The sequence below is a fragment of the Periplaneta americana genome, chromosome 12, assembly GCF_040183065.1.
Source record: "Periplaneta americana isolate PAMFEO1 chromosome 12, P.americana_PAMFEO1_priV1, whole genome shotgun sequence".
In the NCBI taxonomy this organism is placed as follows: Eukaryota; Metazoa; Arthropoda; class Insecta; order Blattodea; family Blattidae; genus Periplaneta; species Periplaneta americana.
Genome location: NC_091128.1, coordinates 177,996,528 through 178,012,388, shown reverse-complemented (window position 1 = coordinate 178,012,388; position 15,861 = coordinate 177,996,528). Strand labels below are relative to the sequence as shown.

Genomic DNA, 15,861 nt, shown 5'->3' with positions numbered 1-15,861 from the left:
GCTTAAATTCGTGTTTCTTACAATGTCCCTGTTGCACTACCCATAGCCTATATCCCGAAGTTTCCTGAATTACAGTACGACACTTGGGAAGCCACCGGCGTGGCTCAGTCGGTTAAGGATCTTGCCTGCCAGGCTGAAGTTGCGTTCGGGAGCGGCTGATTATCTGGTAGGGTTTTTTCCGAGGTTTTCCCCAACCGTAAGGTGAATTCCAGGTAGTCTTTGGCGAACTTTCGGTCCTCATCTCGCCAAATACCATCTCGCTATCACCTCGTAGTTGATACAGCGTCGTTAAATGACCAATTTAAAAAAAAAACAACACTTTGGTTCTTGCATCAGCATAGGCCTGCTTGTGTGAGAGCACATTTTCTGCTCTGCTCTTGTTGAAGAACAACATTGAAGTGAACTCAATAGTCTTGCGAAATGACACCAGCCATTCATATGATACACCTAAAAGAAGACTGGTTTGATTTTTTTACAGCAAAGATGTGATATAACGTTAAATAACTTTCTTATTTATGAATTTTCAGGTTTTATTTGAAACTTAAAACTAAAATTTAATAATAATAATAATAATAATAATAATAATAATAATAATAATAATAATAATAATAATAGCCTAATGTGTCCCTTGAAGGGCAAAGGCCTCATGCTAGAGGGTAGCTCTGTTTCACTAACGCGGTGAGCTACTCCGCGTCAGGTTGTGTCTAGTGTTTCTTTGTCTGGTTGGAGTTGATTTCGCTGTCACTTTGATTAATTTGATTTCACTAACACTTTTATTATATTGAATGCACTTTAACTGAGTCAACTTGGGATGTTGTTTGTGGCTGGCACTGTCTTCGTTTGTAGTCGACTTCCAATTGTTCTCCATGTTCCCCTGCTTCTTGCTATTCTGCACCATTGCTGACCTGCTTGAAGTCTGCCCACCTCTTCCTTGGTCTGCCTCTGTGCGCGGGTCCCACATGGTGGCTCTGTATGTCCATCTTTCGTCTTTCATCCGCGCGATGTGGCCTCCCCACTTCCACTTCAATTTGTTTGCTCTTTGTGTGACGTTTGTTGTTGATGCCATTTGGGACAGCGAATCATTGGAAATTCTGTCTCTCATAGTTATTCCCAATATCTTTCGTTCCATTTTCCTTTGGCATATTTCTAGCGCATTCATCTGTCTGTTTGTTGTCGACCATGTTTGGCATCCATAAAGTAGTGTTGGGTAGACGCAGGTTTGTACTACTTCGAATTTGAGTCTTCTGCTGATTGTCTTGTCCAGGAGTATGAACTGGAGGGACCAGAAGGATTTCCAAGCTAAGGATATTCTTCTTCTTATTTCTTTTCCAGTCTTGTCTTTAAAGGAAATTAGTTGGCCTAGGTATGTGTATTCCGTTGCATATGGTAGCGTAAAAATTTAATACCGCTTACAAATTGTTGAGATATTTAAGGGAGAGATCGGAGAAATTTGAATTTGTTTCGTTAATTGAGGGGTGCTCTGCAATAACACATACCTCGGTATGGCTGCCAGCATTAATGTATCAAAATAGCAAATTCAATAATGAGATTTTGACGAATAATACACGCAACGTATACAAATAAATTATCAGTAATACTAGTTCAAAAACGCAGATTTGCAAAGGGCTTTCTTTGTTAATGAAAGCAATGCTGCTTTTACTTACTGCCAACAGCCACTTCTTACACACGCAGAGCGTCCCTCAATTGATGCACAATTTATGTAATAATATATTTTTGTAGGCCTATGTGGAAATAGTTGTATCATTGCTGCAGTAACTTAAATTCGAGATTACTTTAAAAAAAGAATATGGGACCCAAATTAAAAAGCCGATATAGGCCTACAGTAATTCACTAAATTGCGTATTCCTCGGACATTTTCAAATATGAATTAAAATGTTCTATGCACTTTCTTTAAGTGTCTGAGCCCGGTTTGATATTGGCTTTCAAAATTGTAATAGATCTACAAACAATTAGGCTACATTTTAAGAATAGAGGTAGGGCATGTTCTTCGAATGCAACAAAGTAACAAATTTCTATTTGATAAAAACTTAATAACCTACGAACGTGTGTACCAAAATATCATGCACGTAGTATTAATAGTTCCGAAGATAGAATAATTTTTGTACGGAATAAAGTAGCCTAAAAATTAAAGTTAACGGAGAATTGCAATTAAAGTTTAGTAGGCCTATTATTTGAAAAGCCTGTAGCCTATACCGGAGTGTTAAAATGACGTCGGGGAAGCTGGCAAGGTCATAAATGTGCATTAAATTTTATTTAGCTTATATCTTATAGGCCTAATGTATTGTTAATGTAAATTATCAGGCTATACAAAACATTTTGGGAGTCCGCTAAATGAAATATGAGCATCAAGGATTCCGTGACACTTGGAAGGTTGGGAACACTGAACTAGAGAATAGACTAGACAATGGTGGGAAATAAATGAGATCGAAAAAAAATAGAAAGGAAAAAAGAAGAAAGAAAGAAAGAAACGAAGAAACAAGGATAGAGCGGATAATAATAATAATAATAATAATAATAATAATAATAATTATTATTATTATTATTATTATTATTATTATTATTATTATTATTATTATTATTATAATAAGAGAAATGAAGCTGAGAAGGAATGGCTGAATATAAGACAAGAGAGTTGAACGGAATATGTGGAAGGGAAGGTAAGAAGGCTGCGTGTGGCACCCCTGCTGTCAACTGATTGCGGTAGCCATCATGATGGATTGCGTGCCGTGACCGCCACGTCGGCCATTGTCGCCTTTAGCCGCTAATCATCATTGGTTGAAATTATGAATGTCGTTGCCTAGCAACGTTATAGTTGACACATTAGGAGAGTGGGAGATCCCCTCCTCCCCCGTGTGCGACCCGACGTGAAATTACCGGCCCTTCCCTCCAACAGTGCGCGCGGGGGGCGGGGCGGTGCAGGTCCCCTCCTCCCCCGCGACTGCATTCGTCGACAATAATTAAGCCTGAGCCCACTTATCAGCATCTAAGTAATTGCGGGGCGAGCGGATATTTTAGCATTATAATTCGGGGACCTGATTCCGCCGAGCGGCACGAAACCAGTTCACGGCGAATAAAGCCACTTTCAAATTGCACTGCTCGAGGAGAGCCACGAATTACGGCCCGCCGCGCGGAACACTCGTAGTTTTGTCAACAATACCCGAACTGGTGAAATACAGGTGGTACACTAGTACGATACGGGTTTTACCCTTTAACTTCTGAAGAAACTGGGCTATGTGATATCTAATAATAATAATAATAATAATAATAATAATAATAATAATAATAATAATAATAATAATAATAATAATATGTATTTGGAGCTACATTATTCTCAACCGTCCTGATTCCTTTATGACGGCAATTAGGCCTAATATCTGTATTGCTGCTGCTGTTGGAGATTGTTGGTGTTTCCATTGTTGCTGTTGGAGATTGTTGATGTTTTCCTTGTTGCTGTTGGAGATTGTTGGTGTTTTCATTGTTGCTGTTGGAGATTGTTGATGTTTTCCTTGTTGCTGTTGGAGATTGTTGGTGTTTCCATTGTTGCTGTTAGAGATTGTTGATGTTTTCCTTGTTGCTGTTAGAGATTGTTGGTGTTTCTATTATTGCTGCTTCTGTTAGAGATTGTTGATGTTTTCATTGTTGCTGTTAGAGATTGTTGGTGTTTCCATTGTTGCTGCTGCTGTTGGAGATTGTTGGTGTTTCCATTGTTGCTGCTGCTGTTGGAGATTGTTGATGTTTTCCTTGTTGCTGTTGGAGATTGTTGGTGTTTCCATTGTTGCTGTTAGAGATTGTTGATGTTTTCCTTGTTGCTGTTAGAGATTGTTGGTGTTTCTATTATTGCTGCTTCTGTTAGAGATTGTTGATGTTTTCCTTGTTGCTGTTAGAGATTGTTGGTGTTTCTATTATTGCTGCTTCTGTTAGAGATTGTTGATGTTTTCCTTGTTGCTGTTAGAGATTGTTGGTGTTTCTATTATTGCTGCTTCTGTTAGAGATTGTTGATGTTTTCATTGTTGCTGTTGGAGATTGTTGGCGTTTCCATTATTTCTGCTTCTGTTAGAGATTGTTGGTGTTTTCATTGTTACTGCTGCTGGTGGAAATTGTTGGTGTTTGTATTATTGTTGTTGCTGTTGGAGATTGCTGCTTTTTCCATTCCATTAGGTTTGTGTGTTGAAGATTTTTGCTGTTTCTTTTACGATTATTGTTAAATCTCTGTTTCTGATGCCATTGGTGTTATCAGCGGTGGTAATGTGTAAGAAGCGTTCGTTAACTATCGTCTAATGTCAGTGAAATTGGTGATAGCTAGAGCTGTGTCTGGAAATTCATCGCGGTATTTCGTGACATTGGCTTGGAGGTGAGGAAAGCCTAGCAAAACAAATTTGCCAGGTAACTAACTTAAGAGGAATTCGTCCACGACACAGCATGCTACAGGTGATGATGGTGAGACATGGAAAAGTAAACGAATCTTTTTTCTTGTATTTCCTTGAGTGGCTACGGACAGAGTCGAACCACTTCGTGCCGGATTTATTTAAGTGGAAATGAACAGGAATCTCGCAGGTCGAATGCGTCGCCCTCATTTGTCCGCAACTGCAACAAAGCACAAGTCGCTGAGTCGTGCCTCAGTCAAAGGTGAACTCCGCTTCGAGCCCGGACACATCCCGCGCGATCTCAGGATTTTGCAAACACTTCGATGTCCCTCGAAATTCATTGTTTACTGAGCCAAAGCATGATCAGAATTAGCTGGGAATGTATATGACGCAGATATTAACTGCATTTTATCATGTGAGGTTCAGAATTCGGAGGTTGAAATTTCCCAATAGCCGCATTTCACGTGTCGTTGTTCCTCTTGTTGCAGATCGTGTTGAACTCCATGCATCGGTACCAGCCTCGAATCCATCTCGTCAAGTGGAGGGAGCACGGGGGCCCCATCACCGACCTGGAGGCGGAGGAGTACCGCACCTACATCTTCCCCGAGTCTGTGTTCACGGCCGTCACAGCCTACCAGAACCAGCTGGTGAGCCATTGTTGTTGTTATTATCATTATCATCAAAGGAAGCTTTTAATAGAAAAAGGAGCATCTTCTGCACCCTTATATAGGATGCCCTATTATGATATTTAAATTTGATAGAGTATTCAATTGTTTATACATCTCATTCATTTGGATTGTTGTTATTGTCGATTAGAGCTGAAGAGAATGAAGTACAAAGGCTGTTGTTGATTAGCCTACAGGTTATTTCAGGCAGTAACACAAACTAATATTAAGGAATATTATGGTTGTGTATTACAGAGCTATTCTTTAAAAATTAAAACAGAATAGAGGATAATAAAAACCCAGGCTTGGATTTACGTTATTTACGTATGGTTTTGATACTATGGCCATGCTATGTAGAGGAGTTACGAAATAGGCTGTATTAGCTACTGTGTAGCCGACAATGGAGCACATTTTGGACATTTAATTTAGTAAGTTTAATTAATTAAATTTAGGAAAATCCGGGTAGCTCAGTTGGTAGAGCAGCTGGCTACGGACTGGAAGGTCCGGGGTTCGATCCCAGGTGGTGACAGGATTTTTTCTCGTTGCCAAACTTTCAGAACGGCCCCGAGGTTCACTCAGCCTCCTATAAAATTGAGTACCGGGTCTTTCCCGGGGGTAAAAGGCGGTCAGAGCGTGGTGCCGACCACACCACCTCATTCTAGTGCCGAGGTCATGGAAAGCATGGGGCTCTACCTCCATGCCCCCCAAGTGCCTTCATGGCATGTTACGGGGATACCTTTACCTTTACCTTTTTACCCTAAGTATAGGCCTACTATGTTTTCATCATACAGCCAATTGACAACACCAAGAACAATCCTGGTTGCTAGGCGACGATAGAAAACAAAAGATGCGAAACGAATGAGTTGTAACTTATAAATAATTGAATGCACTTTCAATTTTAGTGTCGAAATAATGGTGTGACATTTGAAATTTCGAAGGGAGGTTGAAGGGGTGAAACCTAAAATGCAATCAACACTGGTTTTATACTTTCCACTCAATAGGCTATCTTAATTGGCGTGTTTTTTGTAATTTAACTGAGATAAATAGTTATGTACACTGGGACGTTTTCCTGTATGAATCTGTATTTTGTGATGCATTTGCTTCTATAGTCACTAACACGGCGCCTCTCTTCCTTTGTTTCAGATCACGAAGTTGAAAATAGACAGCAACCCCTTTGCGAAAGGCTTCAGAGATTCGTCTCGCTTAACAGACTTCGACAGGTCAGTGTTTTGCTTGTGTTTAAATTCCTACGTTGCAGTGTTTAACCAGTTTACCGTGTTCGAAAAAACTTAATGGCCTTGCCCTTTGTATATAAGTTTAACTCATTAGTGGAAATGGCGTTTGAAATACCAGAATTTGTTTATGAATTTTCAGAACCTAACCCGCGAAGGATAGACTAGGTGAAATAGTAAATTCGTAGTTAGCTAGAAGTACGCAATACCGCTATTTCTGTTCCACGTTCATATCCATGCTGGTTCATTGTGGACCGTTTAACAATTTGGTGAGGACGTTGCTGTGACAACCCCCGATAGACGTAGCCTATATTTAGACTCAGACTTAATTTGTCTTTTAGCCATACGAAATGACTTAAGAGTATTTATCTGTACTGACAAAGTATATGACTATGTCTCGTGACGAGAATATTGTACGGAATGGAAATATAAAAATTGGAAATTTATCTTTTGAAGAGGTGGAGAAGTTCAAATATCTTGGAGCAACAGTAACAAATATAAATGATACTCGGGAGGAAATTAAACACACAATAAATATGGGAAATGCCTGTTATTATTCGGGTGAGAAGCTTTTATCATCTAGTCTGCTGTCAAAAAATCTGAAAGTTAGAATTTATAAAACAGTTATATTACCGGTTGTTCTTTATGGTTGTGAAACTTGGACTCTCACTTTGAGAGAGGAACATAGGTTAAGGGTGTTTGAGAATAAGGTGCTTAGGAAAATATTTGGGGCTAAGAGGGACGAAGTTACAGGAGAATGGAGAAAATTACACAACGCAGAACTGCACGCATTGTATTCTTCACCTGACATAATTAGGAACATTAAATCCAGACGTTTGAGATGGGCAGGACATGTAGCACATATGGGCGAATCCAGAAATGCATATAGAGTGTTAGTTGGGAGGCCGGAGGAAAAAAGACCTTTGGGGAGGCCGAGACGTAGATGGGAAGATAATATTAAAATGGATTTGAGGGAGGTGGGATATGATGGTAGGGACTGGATTAATTTTGCTCAAATAGGGACCAATGGCGGGCTTATGTGAGGACGGCAATGAACCTCCGGGTTCCTTAAAAGCCAGTAAGTAAGTAAGTGAGTAAGTAAGCCATAGAGAAGTTATAGAAATATTGGCATTATGAAAGCGATTGACAAGTTAACTGAAAGAAAATTCAGAAACATATTGTTTTTAACAATATTTAATAATATTTTGATATATAGCCTATATTTCGCAATTTTTGTAGTAGACGGGGTGGCCTGTATTTCGTGCTTATTAGCCAATGTTGCACAGTGATAAAAATTTGTCGTTATTTCCTGAGGTTGTTTTGCTTAGGCCTAATATGGCATTTTATAGTCCCATCGCTCTAATTTCCGGCAGCCAATCACGTTGCAGGTCGGCTACATTTAAACGTGTGCGTCTTGTGATTCGCTGAGGAAGACGTTAAGCATTTCCTAAGGCTGGATAAATACTTAATATAATCGTCCACCATTTTGGCTCTTTCGTTGGCGTTCGCAGAAAGCACACGAGGACGTTATTTGCCGCTCAATTATTTGCTGAATTACAGAGCGTTTGATTTATTATAATAGGATCTACGACATGATAATGTTTAACGGTGTGGCAAATAGATTGCTCGTATGGTAGCTCGGCAACGAAAGAACAAAAATGGCGAACGATGCTACCTACCTAGACTTTATAGAGCCTTCACTTCCTAAGACGTAAGCAAAGAGGAGGAGTCACGCCGGGAATAACAGCGTCGCTACTATAGTTATGTAACAAAGAAGTAATTGTGAGAAATTTCGTTTCTACCGGTATTACCAGAATTACGGCCGCTAATAATAGGCTTTAGCCACCGGCGTATTTCAGTCCGCTAAGGCGCTTGCCTCCGATCCGGAGTTGCGCTCGGGCGCGGGTTCGATTCCTGCTTGGGCTGATTACCTGGTTGGTTTATTTTCGTAGTTTTCTCCAACTGTAAGGCGGTGTCAGGTAATCTATGGCGAATCCTCGCCTTCATCTCGCTGAATACCATCTCGCTCTCACCAATCCATCGGCGCTAAATAACCTAGTAGTCCACACAGCGTCGTTGAATAACCAACTAAAAGTTCACACCTGTGGAGTAACGATCAGCGCGTCTGGCCGCGAAACCAGGTGGCCCGGGTTCGAATCCCGGTCGGGACAAGTTACCTGGTTGAGGTTTTTTCCGGGGTTTTCCCTCAACGCAATACGAGCAAATGCTGGGTAACCTTCGGTGTTGGACCCCGGACTCATTTCACCGGCATTATCATCTTCATATCATTCAGACACTAAATAACCTGAGATGTTGATACAGCATCCTAAATTAACCCAATAAAATAAAAAACCAACTAAAATGATAATACGTTTAAGAGATGTTCATTAGTTTTGAGTAGGTTTAAGATGTAAAGATTTTTAGAGCCTGCCTCATAATTTTATTGCACCAATTTTAGGCACCTGAAATCTAATTTTTATAGCCTAAAAATTCGAAATATGCTTAGGTTATGACGTAATCCAGAGACAAATATTCACGTCCTAGGCGGATTTCTAATCCAGGACATCGACTTTGCAGCTTCGCCCCCTCATACACCGTGGCTGACCTCATGAAGTTAAACTATCAGGAACAATAGGTCTAGCAATTACAACTAACGGAGACAAAGAAAAGACCTGCCAGCTGGAGCAAAAGAATGTCGCCGTCGTTTGTTTCTGTGTCTCAGGTGCCGTATTTCAGTCTAATGCGTATTTTTTTTATCAAAAATTAATAATGACTCGGAAGAAGGTGGGATTATGCATTTTTAACCCGCATGTCGTGAGAAGGAACTTGGGTTAAACATTAATTACCAGGCAGCGTTTGGGAAGCCCTGGCCTCTTATTGTGCGCTACCGAATATCAATTTAAACTTAATTTGAGAGTTAAAGCAACAGAAATGTCTGCGAGCAATCTTGCGGTGTTTGTGGTGAGGGACTCGTCTTCACTTTCTCATAATAAAGATTTCATCAGAAAACTTGATCGCTTCCCACCGTCTCTTTCCGCAGACTTGCTAATGCTATACATTACGACGCGCCAGATGTTCAGCTTTCCAAGTAATCAAATATTACTGACTGAAAATCCAGACACCCAGGTTCGAATCCAGGCAAGAAGAACGGAAAACTTGTGGGTGAAGATATTATAATGGCATGTATTATTGCCACTGTTTTCCATCTTACTACTCCAGCCGTGGCGAAAATGTGACTCACGAGCACATTGTGGCTCGCAATGATAGCTGTGCATTTCCCTTGCTTTCACCTCCCACAACCCCCACTCTCTCACTCACTGGAGTCAAACTCCGTTCCATTTGTATTTATCCCTGACCTGCGAGTGGCGTATCGTCGCAATGTCTCTCTCGAAACCATGTACCTCTACAAAAACGAAAGTTCAAGTAGGATGGGAGGACGCATTCTTTTGCTGCCAATATGATGAGAATATTAAATGTATGATTTGTTCACAAGTATTACGAGGAAAACGGTTGTATAACATAAAACGGCATTATAAGTTACTACATGTTGCTGATGAAACATTAAAAGGTTTTATTATTATTATTATTATTATTATTATTATTATTATTATTATTATCATTATTATTAAGTTATTATCATCTTTGTACGTCGATCCTTTTTCAGCAGATGTACGAATAATGCGGTTAGATCTTCAATTTAAACTCACAGATTTACAATGTGATGTTAAATGAAAGCTAGATGTAAGGACTTGACAAATATTGAACTTTCAAATCTTTGCCAAAAAATAAATATCTGAAGTTTCGTTCTTTCGCTTGCTCTGTTGAAGCCATGTTCGCTACATCTTACTTTTGTGAAAAATTATTTTCAACAATGAAAATAGTAAAAACCAAATTTAGATCACGACTGACAGATAAACACCTTCTGATCAACTACGACTGGCAGTAAGTGACATAATTCCTGATTTTGAAACTCTGTCGCAGAGACATTCTGAAGACAGTTAATTTTAGGTTGTGATATTGTTGATTTATTGTTCTTTTCTTTCTTCGTTACACGTACTAAACATTAGTTTGTAGCCTTGTACTGTATAAAATTTTATTTAAGTGCTTGACGTAAGGAAAATGAAAATCCGTTTAAGTCAGACAGTTGCTTCACTTCCGCTTCGGGTGTCCGCCTCCCTCCATAGGTGCTATGCACGTTGCAGGTTACACAGTGGCTCGGCGCACGATAGCATTTTCGCCACGGCTGTACTACTCTTTGGTAGTCTACGTGTGTATAGCATGTAGATCTAGATAGGGTAAAGGTTGGTAATATCGTGGTAGTGCTTTTTGAGAATTTATTACAATTTTACTGAGCGAGAGGAGGACCGGTTTTGTGCAGAAACTTGTCGACGAACATTCCCTTAATACGTTGACGCAAAAAACCGATCTCCCTGTCCTCAGTAAAATTGTAATAAATTCTCAAAAAGAACTATCACAGGCTAATATTACTCATATCACAGTATTGCCAACCATTACCCTATAATCAATTGTTATCCATAGTCACTGTTGTGGGCCTTGGATGCCACGGCATATACGATACTGCGTATCACTAAGGAGCTATACTTGATGTTTTATTTTTAATCATGACAGCATCATAGAGAGTTATACCGTAGAGCTGTTGGCCCTAGATGACGTAATGGGAGGATTCTTAATTAGATGGGAAAGGTAGATGGTTTGATCGAAATATCTATTTTTCTTTACTTATTTATTTTCGTAATTATTTATTTACTTTATTTATCTATTTATTTATTTAATAATAGAAGGAATATCGCACAATGTGCATTTTTATTTATTTCTCTTTAACAGAGTAAATGTCTCCATTACAATAGACAGTAGAAATTTACAGTTATATAGGCTAAGTCACGAAAGTGAAAAAAAAGAAAAGAAAACAAACATGAAAAAGATATAAAGATAGATAGATAGATAGATAGATAGATAGATAGATAGATAGATAGATAGATAGATAGATAGATAGATAGATAGATAGATAGATAGACAGACAGACAGACAGACAGACAGACAGACAGACAGGTAGATAGATAGGCGGATAAGTAGATAGATAGGTGGATAGGTAGGTAGATAGATAGATAGATAGATAGATAGATAGATAGACAGACAGACAGACAGACAGACAGACAGACAGACATTTGTGGGGCATGTTGGTAAAATGACGAGACAAAAACGATAAAACGGCCACAACCTCGGTTTTGTCCACCACAAATACAACTCCTCCATCGCCGGGGTTCGAACTCGTAAGCCGGCGCTGAGAGCCCTGCCGGAGATCGAACCGCCAGCTGACCGAGCAAGATTAATGCGATGCGAGACGAGATAAAATGCGAGAGGAAGTCCGCGCCATCCATCATGCGGGACCCGTAGACAGTCCGACAAATGTCTTCATCGCACGTCTGATATTTCCCGAATGCGCGGAATACGCCGCTGAACAATCAAGGCTGACACAGCTTCGCGCCAGATAACGTAATGGGCCGTTGTGTCGTAATGGCGCATTTCCTGGGAATGTCATCTGTCACGAAGTGCATCCCGGGCAGGTGGGAGCGTTCAGACAACTGGGTGCCCGCGGCTATTTTGAAAACTCTAAGCTGATTTGACACTAATTACTGCTCAAGAAGGTAACATTTCCGATTATAATCTACTACGATCCCCGTTGACGAATTGAAGATTTGTCTTCATTACTCAATTCATTGCCATGTTTTGTACTGTGTTGTCTCAAGCTCTATGCTAACAACATGACATATTGGTTGCGAACAGAACCAGCTAGTTCAATAGAAGAGAGATACAGAGTTGGCCATTGAGTACAGGTGTACTTTAAAATGGTGCTGTAAGACCATAGTAAAGCGATTAAAGTAAACAGTTTGAAAAAAAAATTGTATTTTGAAGTAATTTACATATCAAAAGTCCGGTAACACTTTCAATATTTTATTACACAAAAACTACTAATGATAGCACTTTCAAACACACGTCAGTTTAATGTCAGAGAGATTCAATGTGTGAACCACGAGTGACTCGGCAGATGTCCAAACGATAATCGAACTCTTCCCACACCCTTCTCAACATATCCTCTGTGACCGTGGCGGCAGCTTCTCGAATTCTGGTTTTTAGTTCCTCTAAATCACGTGGCAAAGGCGGTACAAACACACGGTCCTTTATGTACCCCCATAGAAAAAAAGTCACATGCAGTCATATCGGGTGACCTTGGTGGCCATGTCATGAAACATCTGTCCCTTACTGCAGCACGTCCTATCCAACGATCAGACATCTCCGTATTCAGGTAAGCACGAACTGCATTGTGGAAATGTGGCGGAGCCCCATCTTGCTGAAAGATGAAATCGTCATCGAGATCTTGTCTAAGTCGAGGCACCAACCATTGCTCCAACATGTGCAGATATGAATGTCCAGTCACAGTAGCCTCAATGAAGAAGAAAGGTCCGTACAATTTTCGTTGTGACAACGCGCAGAAAACATTCACCTTTGGTGAATCACGCTCATGTTCAATGATTCTGTGAGGTTTCTGTGTACCCTAAACACGACAGTTGTGCTTGTTAATTTTCCCACTCGTATGGAATGTGGCTTCGTCGCTGGAAATTAAGCGGCTGAATAAGTCATCGTCGTCTGCTACGAGTTTTCTTGCCAGCTACAACAACAGGCAGCAAAGGTGAATGTTGGATAGGACGTGCTGGAGTAAGGGACAGATGTTTCATGACATGGCCACCAAGATCACCCGATATGACTGCATGTGACTTTTTTCTATGGGGGTACATAAAGGACCGTGTGTTTGTACCGCCTTTGCCACGTGATTTAGAGGAACTAAAAACCAGAATTCGAGAAGCTGCCGCCACGGTCACAGAGGATATGTTGAAAAGGGTGTGGGAAGAGTTTGATTATCGTTTGGACATCTGCCGAGTCACTCGTGGTTCACATATTGAATCTCTGTAAGGTGTAAAACGAACTTTGAGAGTTTGACTTTAAACTGATGTGTGTTTGAAAGTGCTATCATTAGTAGTTTTTGTGTAATAAAATATTGAAAGTATTACCGGACTTTTGATATGCCCTGTATTGCTAAAATATTCGTATAAAGTCATTTGTATTCGTCTTAAGAAACTCGTCAACGCTATAAAAAACCTTACATGTTAACCAATTTTCAATAAGTACATTAAATCTCTTAAAATTAGTATACTAGTTGCAGTTACTAGCAATTTATTGAGACATTTAATTCCAATATTCTTACAGAGTTCTCTGTTTTAGTTAATCTGTTACAGGAAGTATTGATTTGATTTCGTTATGCAAACTTCAAAGTTTGCAATTTAGTTATCTAGTTCAGTTTTTGAAAATAACTTGGGTTAAATGTCCCTCATAACAATTTACTGTGCGTTCTTTAAACGCTTCTGTTGTACACGGACGATTCTGATAGACTTTGCATTTAAATAACCACATATAGTGAGATCTGGAGACCTTGCTGGCCAAGCGATGACCACAAATCAGTCACCAGGGAACATAGTTCTGAGGGTAGTCAAGCTTTATCTTGCGATATCCACCGTTGTACTATCTTGTTGAAAGAAGAGGATTATTTATCCAAATCTGCGCAGTTCTTCTAAGAGTCGAACTCGGAATATTCAACACCAGAACCTGACTCACTGCTGAGCGGGTCAGACTTCTTGCCACGGCAGTGCGCACTCCAGCGGAACTGCCGTGAATACGACAATAGGGATATCTTATGCGAAGTTTTACCGCTAGATGGCAGGAGCGTTCCATGCGGCACATGTTGTAGGGCTATATTGTCATATGCTACAGTTGATTGCGTTCTCCCGCTTGTTGGTTTTCTGTGCGTGTCAAAATTATATTTATAATTATTTTGTATAACTTAGTGTAATTTAATATAATTCAGTATTTTCTTACCTCATAATTTAATTTACAATAAATAATAACGTAAACCTGTATAATATTGAGCGATTCCCCGAGATAGGTGGGGAAATCTGCAGTATGCAGAATATAGATACGAGTAAATTGAATGTTCATGAACCTAAAAGAGAACTTTGAGAACGAGGTGCACGAATAAAAATAAATAAATTAAATAAATAAATAAATAAATAAATAAAATAGGAACTTTGTCGAAGGTGAATATTACCTCTTTAATCACTATTATTGTAAATACCGTACGCTAAAAACAGGTTATGCAGCCACCAATGTGTGTTTTTTTTATAAGGAAGAGACTATCGAGATTGAATTCCTCGTATCTTTTTTCCTCTAGTTGCAGGAACATTAAATCCAGACGTTTGAGATGGGCAGGGCATGTAGCACGTATGGGCGTATCCAGAAATGCATATAGAGTGTTAGTTGCGAGACCGGACGGAAAAAGACCTTTAGGGAGGCCGAGACGTAGATGGGAGGATAATATTAAAATGGATTTGAGGGAGGTGGGATATGGTGAGAGACTGGATTAATCTTGCTCAGGATAGAGACCGATGGCGGGCTTATGTGAGGGCGGCAATGAACCTTCGGGTTCCTTAAAAGCCATTTGTAAGTAAGTAAGTAAGCTGCAGAAAGAGTAAACGCAATGTTTGATAAGATGACACAATATGATCGCAGTAGTATCACGATTATTCGTGCGTTTTGTAGGTTAAGAACATGCAGTTTTGAATACTATGTAGGATGATTTTGAAAATTTGAAGTAAAAACATGGTTTTAATAATTAATCTACAACACATTAAAAACATTATTCACGAAATGGATTTCACTGTCGTGGATAATAAACATCAGTTAATCGAGAGTTTACTGCAGGCGTAAACTTCGGAGACTCCTAGAAATACTGAATATAATCTAAGCTAACATAGCTTGCTGCGAGGTTGCATATGTTTTTATTAATTTACTTTTCTCTCTTCCAAAATGAAACTGTAGCCAGGAATTCCTTACTTGAAGTAATTATTTTTGTTTAATTGCTAACACTTTCTAGGTGCCAATTTCATTAGTTAAATTTTTAAGGTTCAAAGCATATAGGCCTATTCAGAATATTTCGGGACCTGAATTAAGACAAAATGTTTTCCCTGGTTTTACATATAGGAACACAACAAAAATTTGTCATTTGAAGTTGTTTTTAATAGTATTAAATGCACTAATACCCTATGTAAATCCTCAATGTTTATATACCGGAAAACAAATGCACACTCAAAGCGCATCCCTCAAAGTACACGCGCGCTATCTGTTGGTGCTAGTTCAGGATATCCCTATTGCTAACCCATTTTAAAATCGTATCCCGACTGGGTATACTTTCATGTCTTGGAACTCGAAACTCGGTTATTAAATTTATTTGTGTCTGAACAATGATCCTGGTTTAAAAAAAAAGTTTCCTTCATTTACTGAAAATATGCCACGGTTAGTGAAATCGCATAAGACAGAAAATAATTCGTAACAATATGATATTCGTCAACTGTTGTGTTCGCATTCCACAGTTTACTAAAATCCATCATACCCAGTGGCCAACCTTGTATAAATTATCATTTTTACTTGGCGTCTCTTTTAGATGATCGA

The 15,861-nt window shown here is 39.4% G+C and overlaps 1 protein-coding gene across 1 annotated transcript in view; it reads left to right on the top strand.

Annotated features, from left to right (window-relative positions):
- LOC138711245 (T-box transcription factor TBX20-like) overlaps nt 1-15,861 on the top strand; it is a 404,801-nt gene that overhangs the window by 354,711 nt on the left and 34,229 nt on the right. Inside the window, exons 4-5 of the mRNA XM_069842659.1 lie at nt 4,874-5,032; nt 6,194-6,270. Coding sequence (XP_069698760.1) covers nt 4,874-5,032; nt 6,194-6,270 — 236 coding nt within the window. The remainder of the gene's footprint in view (nt 1-4,873; nt 5,033-6,193; nt 6,271-15,861) is intronic.